Source organism: Lactuca sativa, chromosome 8 (genome assembly GCF_002870075.4).
Source record: "Lactuca sativa cultivar Salinas chromosome 8, Lsat_Salinas_v11, whole genome shotgun sequence".
NCBI lineage: Eukaryota > Viridiplantae > Streptophyta > Magnoliopsida > Asterales > Asteraceae > Lactuca > Lactuca sativa.
Window position 1 is genome coordinate 214,907,002 of NC_056630.2, and position 7,644 is coordinate 214,914,645.

Sequence of the window (7,644 nt, forward strand, 5' to 3'; positions counted from 1 at the left end):
CATCTTGACTATATGATCGATCATGTACGCTCTGATATGTACTCGTCCTGGTGTATCGTATGCTTTGAGTCGATATTAAGAAAATCCGAGACTCAGTCATTAGACGACAGTTAAGAACATTCTGAAGTATGTGAGAAATACAAAAGAAATTATGCTTGTGTATAGGGTGAACAAGAGCTAGTTCTAAAAGGTTACACAAACACAAGTTTCCAAATAGATAGAGATGTTTTAAAGTCATGGTCCAGATGACTATTTGAATGGTTGTGTGGTGACTTGGAAAAGCTCCAAACGGTGGCAAACTTTACATGTCTGAATATATTGTTGCAAGTGAAGCATCCAAGGATGCTACATGGATCAAGAACTTCATAAATGGCCTTGGAGTGTTCTGAGCGATAAAGAACCGTTATTCTATGATAAAACGAAAATGCAGTCGCTTTGATTAAAGAACCTAGAGATCACGGAAGATCAAGACATATAAAAAGGAAGTTCATTACGTTCGAGATAGAGTTAAGGATAAAGATCTAGTTGTAAAGGGAATATCATCAAAGAAGAATCCAACCGATCCGTTTACAAAAAGAATGCCAAGAAAATACATAATGTGCATGCTAGGAGCATAGGCACGAGAGATAATTTTAATAGTTAGTTGATTATTTTGAAATATTAGAACAATGAATAAATTAGAGAAGTCAAACATAGACATTTAAAAGAAGTCAACTTCATCAAGAACATCACAAAGAACCGCTATTTAAACAAAGTATAGGTCAAATACAACCATTTCCACCTCAAAAGTCAAATTAAAGAAGTCAAACATAGAAAATCCCAAATACTAAAATATTATCAACAACAAACACAAAAGTGACAATTCTAATTAATATATGCTTGACAATCAACAACCGTTCAAACCCACTTCCATTCTATCACTTACTAAAACAAGCACCAATCATCTGCCCAAGTTCACAAAACCCAAAAGTCAAACATAAAACTTGTAGTATTACACTAAGAATACCAAACCCAAATCAGTAAATTCGAATCCATGCAGCAATGACCCAAATCCAATTTCATTCTACTAAACAAGTATCGGTTAAAATGCTCTTACTTTTTTGTCAATCTGTTCACCCACCAGAAGTCAACTTATAAAACCTTTGACTTTTACAAGAGTGATGCCATGCTGTGTTTCCAACCCAATGATCTCCTGACCATTTTTGGTGGGCTGAAACTAAGCCCAAACATCTCCTTAAGGGCCTGACCTTGTTCTGAGAACCTGATCAACTTTGCAACTATTGAAGCACTATCTTGTACATGGTTTGGATCCTCTGTGTTGCTCCACAGGGTGTGGATCAACTGCAGCCTCCTCCTTTTTGAGTTTGGATTCACTCCCCATTTTTCATAAAGTTTCCTCTTTTCTTCTTCAGAAAACCGTTTGTTCATCAGTCTGCTTAACATTGATCTCTCTCTTCTTAGAGCTTTGATGCTGTTTTATCACACAGAAACAAGTTTAAATTGCCATTTTCTCAAGAATAAAAAAAGATTAAACATCATCATTCTTTACCTTGATGCAGATGTTAGAGTGTGTCCATCTTGAATGGCTGGATTTCCCTTTGAAAAAGTTTCCTTGAGAAATGAAAGCCTTCTAACCTCAACCTCCATGTAAATAGAATCCATGGGATCACCTCTAAAAAGCAAGAAAAAATATGTCCTATGAATTAAAGAAACATTGCATGATTGCCAAAGTTCAAGTATTGATTTTTGTTGTCTTGCAAATTGTTGAGGCCAATCAGCAGGAGGTGAACCAGTAATTGAATCCAATCCTATGCTTTTCATGTTCTTCCCCAAACCATCACCTCCATCATTATTAACCTAAATCATCCACATACAAATTACAAATTGCTGTTTAAAAAAACAATTAAAACTACAATGCACAAACCTGGTCATACTGAAGTTTTGCCATTTTCTTCAATCCTGCAACAAACGTATCTACACTAGGAATATCTTCTTCTCCAGATGTTTTCCCCTTCCGAGCAATTGCCTCATCCAATAAAGTACTTCCAAGAGACGACTGTGAGTCACTTCTCAACAACCCTCCACTAGCGGCACCACCATACTCCGGTGGCGGCAGTTCCCACAGCTTCCTCTCCGGTCTTCCCGGAAACCCTTTTTCAAAATCATTAGGCGGGGTGTTCTCAAATTCCGGTGGTGAAGAACTCGTCATAAGATTCGCTCTACAACTCCGGCTTTTCATTAACCTAAAACTCGTGGAATTTGATATTTGTGATTGTACTTCTTGTTCTTCGTAGGGTTCTTCCGGTGGTGTGACTAGAGAATTTATCGTGTTTTGTAGATCTTGAAAGTTTTGCTCCAATGCCCCGATGTTGATGCGGTTTCGGAATTGGGGTCTTGCAGTGGGACCCGAGACTGATTCCGATTCCGTTTCTTCATTGGAAACGGGAGGCGATTGTGATTCCGACGGTAATTGATTGTTGGTGGATTCGTCTGTTTCCACACATCGGACCTCCTTGCACACGTCGTTCGACGGCGATGGTGAATTCCGGTTTCCTTCCGGCGGAATTGAACGCGATAACTTAACACTTGAAGATTCCGATGCCGAATATTCGTTTTCATATGTGTTTCCATTCTGAAAGAGCTCCAATACGAGATTATTAGAAACCGACGTTTTAGTACAAAAAAAAAATGAAAATAAATTTTTTATTAAATGAAAATGAAATTGTAAATGATTTTTTTTTTTTTTTTTTTTTTTTTTAATTTATGTAATTTGGATTTATAGTAGAAATTAATTTTACCCATTGTGTTGAAGTTTGATCATTGCGAACAGCTAGCAGCAACTCCTCAATCCGTGATTGGGCAAGATCTCTTTGCTTGATAAGATCCCTCACTTCTTTCTCCAACTATAATAATACAAACGAAATCATTAATAAAAGGTGAAATTACAATTTTGCCCTTTTTCTAAAAAATAAAAAGGTACCTTTTCGATTTGTTGATCTTTTTTTCTTAAGAGTGATGTATAATCGGGAGGTGCGGGTGTTCTTAGCTCGTTTTCCAATCGAGCTAATTCTTTTTGTAAATGTTTGACCAAAGCCTTATCAGACATTACAACATTGACTTGTGCATTTGTAGTAACTTCTTTTGCACAACTTGCAAATAAAAGAGTGCTTTTAGATTGCTCAACATTCTCTCGAGCAGGACTTAAAGTGCAAATAATTGCAGTTCTTGCATTTCCACCCAAACACGGTTGTAGTATCCGTGTCAGCTTTGAATCCCGATAATTCACATGCCCGTGTTTTCCTTTACTAAAAATAAATAAATAAATATAAATTAAAATTTGGATTTAGGCAACGTACTTTCGTTTATTTGTTTGTTATAGATGCTATTTTATTTTCATTTCTTTCTATTATAGAACTCAACTTCTTTCATTTTAATAAGATGTTTTTGGAACATATACAAGTCTATTTCTTGAATAATTATTTGGAATGCTTTTTGTGTATTATATATTGCAAAATTCTTGAATAATTATAGATGTCATTTTATTTTCGTTTCTTTCTATTATAGAAACGTGCTTTCATTTTTTTCTTTTATAGAACTCAACTTCTTTTATTTTAATAACATGTTTTAGGAACAAATACAAGTCTATTTCTTGAATAATTATTTGGAATGCTTTTTGTGTATTATATATTGCAAAATTCTTGAATAATTATAGATGTCATTTTATTTTCGTTTCTTTCTATTATATATATATATATATATATATATATATATATATATATATATATATATATATATATATATATATATATTACTAAATTCAAGAAATATATTCTTGATGTTTTTCATGGATTTTGAGTTTAATGGAATAGGCAAACAAACAAACCTTAGTTTCCTTATGACTGTGGATAGTGTCAATAAGCTACGATTTATATGGCAACCTTCTTTCAACCTTTGTCCAACAGATAATGCCTGAGCTGCTCTTTCACTTCCAGCAAGATCAACAAAGTTCTGAAAATGATAATTTAATTTATATAAAACTCTTCACACTATTGTGTTTCTTTATACCATTTTTTTTTATTAAACTTCTCATATTATAAGTTTTATGATCTAAAGAAAAGTATAGTTTCCATAGTCCATACCACACTAGCTGTTAGTTTTGTTGACTTATCCTTCCCTATGAACTCACGAGCTGAACTCTCAATCGTCTGCAAACAACAAATAATCACTCATGTGTAAAGTTCACAAAACACACATACTATGTGTGTGTTTTATGTGTAAAGTTCACAAAATATGTTTTTTTTTTTATATACCAATCTAAGGATTTGGTGAGATCTTGAACTTGTTTCATTGAGAGATGTCTCTCCCACTTTTCTTTGAGCTGCAAAAAACAGCATTGACTAATTAGTAAATATTGACCATTTTGCCCCTAAATAAATAATGTTAAACTAAAATGGAGGGTACCTTCACAAATAGATAATAGTTGCTTGAGATGATTCCAATCCCTTAGAGTTTCTTCTGTGAGTCTCTCTATGATTGTCCCTTTCTGAGATAAATAAAAATAAATAAACAAATATTTTTTATACTTCAATAAACTACAAATGTCAATGAACATGAAATGAAAATGAAAATGAAATTACCTCTGGATCATCTAACACCCTAAGTGGAATATTTTCTGTGCTTAAAAGGTCTCTTATGGCTTCATTATAGATTTCTATAGCCGAAAATTTCAAAACAAATGCCCTTTCTTCATGCTACACAAACAAAAAATAAATCATTATATCAACAAAACATCCAATATAGCAACTTTATTCTTATTAAGACATTGCTATAAATAGAAAGATTGTCAAAGTATAATGTTGTAATAGGAAGTATGATAAATAAATCAATGGAAGTATATCATAAAGTTTCATACTTTTTGCATATAATCGTATATATCGGCCACAGTGTACTCTGTTATCCCCATCATTGTGTATGTCTTTCCACTACTCGTTTGCCCATATGCAAAAATACTTGCTAAAAATGGAAACATTCATTAGTTAAGAGTGTCATTGACTTTGACTTTTCAACCAATAAACATAATTGGACTTACAATTGATGCCACTAACAACCGAAAGTGCAATCCCTTTAGCTCCTTCATCATACACTTGCCTAGTTGTTGCATCACCACTAAATACTCTGTCTGTTTCCAAACAAGAACCAATAAAATGAAAAGTTTTTAAAATATTTAAAATGTATATTTTAATAGCTTAATTAGAAAAAAAAAAAAATGAAAGTAGGATGCTATAATAAACAAATAGATGAAAGTAAGTTGATAGTTATTGGGTTATTGCATTTATATAAACTAGTTTAGAAAAAGCTAAAGTAAATCTTTAACTTTATATGATTAACCATTATTAAAAGATTTGAGTCTAATGAATAATGATCAACAAAGTAAAAGTGCATCATTTTAAGGATCAAAAAACAAAGTAGATCCAAAATTTATATCATATCATATGGCTTTGCAACAATGAAACTATTATGAATCTACCACCAACCAATTTGAATTTCAAGATCAAAAACTAATTAGATTCAAAACTTTCCCTAAAAGAGATTATAATCCAAAAAATCAAGAAAATACACTTATGAAGACAACTATAAATCTACTAACCTTTGTAAATTGCAATATTTGCAAGATCGGAAACCAATTAGATTCAAAAGCTTATATCATATCAAATGGACTCTATAAAATTTCAAACTTTTTAAAGTATTTACTAAATAAATTAACTAAAAAATGAAAAAGAATCAACTTACCAAATGAATATGCAGTAGGGAACATGGATCTTTCCTGCAAACTATTCCTAAAAAGAATCGTTGTATCATTGATACACTCCCAATCTGAAACATCATTTCTTGAAATTTCTTTATCATTCAAAGGCCTCAATCTCACCAAAACAAGAATCTTCTCCTCTCTTCCATTATCCATTTTCTCCCAATTCAACAACTCTTCTCCTCCAATTGCCCCCATTTTTATCAAAATCCCTCTTCTAAACCCCACAAATCAAGCAAAATCTCTCATTTTTCAAAACCCTAAATGATGCGATAACAGTTAAGATGTTAAAAACAGAGTTGTTGTTTCTGCTTTGCCCAAAAGGGAGAAAGCACCAACACTTGACCCACATGTCATCGCTTCACTTATATCTGCATATAGAAAAGCGAGTTTTTTTAGGATTGTTTAATAACTATTAAACAAATAACACATAGATCCAAACTATAAAAAGGGGTTTTAAAACACTAATCATGGGTTTGTTGGGTGATTAAGAACTTTGCTTAATCTTTATTCCCAAGCTTGAAACAAAGAAAGAAGAAGAAAAAAAAAAGAAAAGAAACTAAAAATCTCGTTTGTTGAAGTCCACACAACAGAGATCTGTTTGTTTAAGAGGACCCTACAATTCTTGAAAACTAAGTAAACTGGTTTTTTTTTCTTTAATTCAAATAAAGAAAGCAGGTAAAAGCTTGGAATTTTCAGCAATGGTGGGTCCCTAACGCGAAGTGAAGTTTACACCAAAAATCCATATAAAAAAACTCACATTCGAGATCTTTTTTGGCGGATTAAGCTTCTGTTCTTCAAAGTAAACTGTAATTTACAAAAAACCTACAAATGTAAAAGCGATTCGACAAGTTTTTCCCAGATTAACTGAAAAAATAGTGAAGGAATCAGAGATGAAGCTTCGAATAAACTGTACTTCACGATAAACCCAGATAAATAATAAATAAACTAACAATATAAGCAAGAAAACAGGGATTTGAATCGAAACAGATAATTAAATGCTTGAATTACCCTGCAACTCGGAAACAGCTCAAAATCTGATTTGGTATAAACTTTCTTTTAAAATTCCAACAATAAAACAAAAAAATATCATCTAGAAATCGAAAAAAATATAAATTAATAACAAAATAACCCCCCACGATCTCCGTGATTTCATAAAAAGAAAACGCACAGAAGCCTTGTTCTGCATTTACCTTCTTAGCAGCAACCGCTCTCTCTCTCTCTCTCTCTCTCTCTCTCTCTCTAAGAAGCTCAGATCATCGATTTTTCATCTGGGTTTTGTCTGTGAAATAGTTTAATAAGATTCTACTTGGTCTACTACGTATTTCTTCAGAGCTGAAAAGTTAAATGTATAGCTATATACAACTTTTAATGCGTGAAGTACAAGTATGTGAAGCATATCTGTTATGGATTATACTATTATATCCTTGGTAACAGGTATTTTCCTTTGCTTAACGTCTACTTTTTTTTTGGATTATTTTTTTATTTTTGGAGTCACGTGACTTGCAGAATTTCGGTGAATTTATTAATGTGTGTGTTCAAGACACCGTTAGACTTGAGATTTTTCAAGGCACGAGAATTTTTCCGTTGATTGGTACTATTGGGTCCACGTACAACTAGACAATGCATAACCTCCATATGCCTTTTCATTTATGGTATGTTATTCATAGGTAGTTGCAAACATGCATGAGTAGTTATACCTTTGTTGTTTTACCATAAACTAATTTTGTTATAAATTAGAATATGTTTAATTAGGAGTAAAATTGAGAAAACACAGAAGAGTTTTTGAAAACTGATTAATCAAAAAGAATAGACAAAATCAAAATCTAGGGTTTGGG

The 7,644-nt window shown here is 32.5% G+C and overlaps 1 protein-coding gene across 3 annotated transcripts; it reads right to left on the reverse strand.

The window, feature by feature from the left end:
- Positions 1-834: 834 nt before the first annotated feature.
- Positions 835-7,129, reverse strand: LOC111903715 (kinesin-like protein KIN-7E). 3 transcript variants are annotated; one of them, XM_042897678.2, is made up of 15 exons: positions 7,000-7,079; positions 6,567-6,613; positions 5,791-6,177; positions 5,090-5,179; positions 4,913-5,013; positions 4,638-4,751; positions 4,462-4,543; positions 4,311-4,378; positions 4,140-4,205; positions 3,884-4,008; positions 2,981-3,305; positions 2,799-2,903; positions 1,925-2,632; positions 1,550-1,857; positions 835-1,471 (listed from the first exon to the last, which is right to left on the reverse strand). In XM_042897678.2, the coding sequence occupies exons 3-15, from the start codon at positions 6,002-6,004 to the stop codon at positions 1,150-1,152; spliced, it is 2,628 nt and encodes an 875-aa protein (XP_042753612.1). In that variant the 5' UTR covers positions 6,005-6,177; positions 6,567-6,613; positions 7,000-7,079; the 3' UTR covers positions 835-1,149. The 3 variants fall into 3 exon arrangements, with proteins under 3 accessions (XP_042753612.1, XP_042753611.1, XP_023755234.1); XM_042897677.2 differs by having other exon boundaries at positions 6,567-6,673; positions 7,000-7,052; XM_023899466.3 differs by lacking the exon at positions 6,567-6,613 and having other exon boundaries at positions 7,000-7,129.
- Positions 7,130-7,644: the final 515 nt, after the last annotated feature.

What these genes read in the sequence shown, in the direction of transcription:
- LOC111903715 (XM_023899466.3), bottom strand. Translation starts at nt 6,004, where the DNA reads ATGGGGGCAATTGGAGGAGAAGAGTTGTTGAATTGGGAGAAAATGGAT. An exon ending in GGTTGTTAGTGGCATCAATT is followed by an intron (nt 5,014 to 5,089) that starts GTAAGTCCAATT and finishes TTCCATTTTTAG; the next exon opens with CAAGTATTTTTGCATATGGG. An exon ending in CAAAACTTCAGTATGACCAG is followed by an intron (nt 1,858 to 1,924) that starts GTTTGTGCATTG and finishes TGGATGATTTAG; the next exon opens with GTTAATAATGATGGAGGTGA.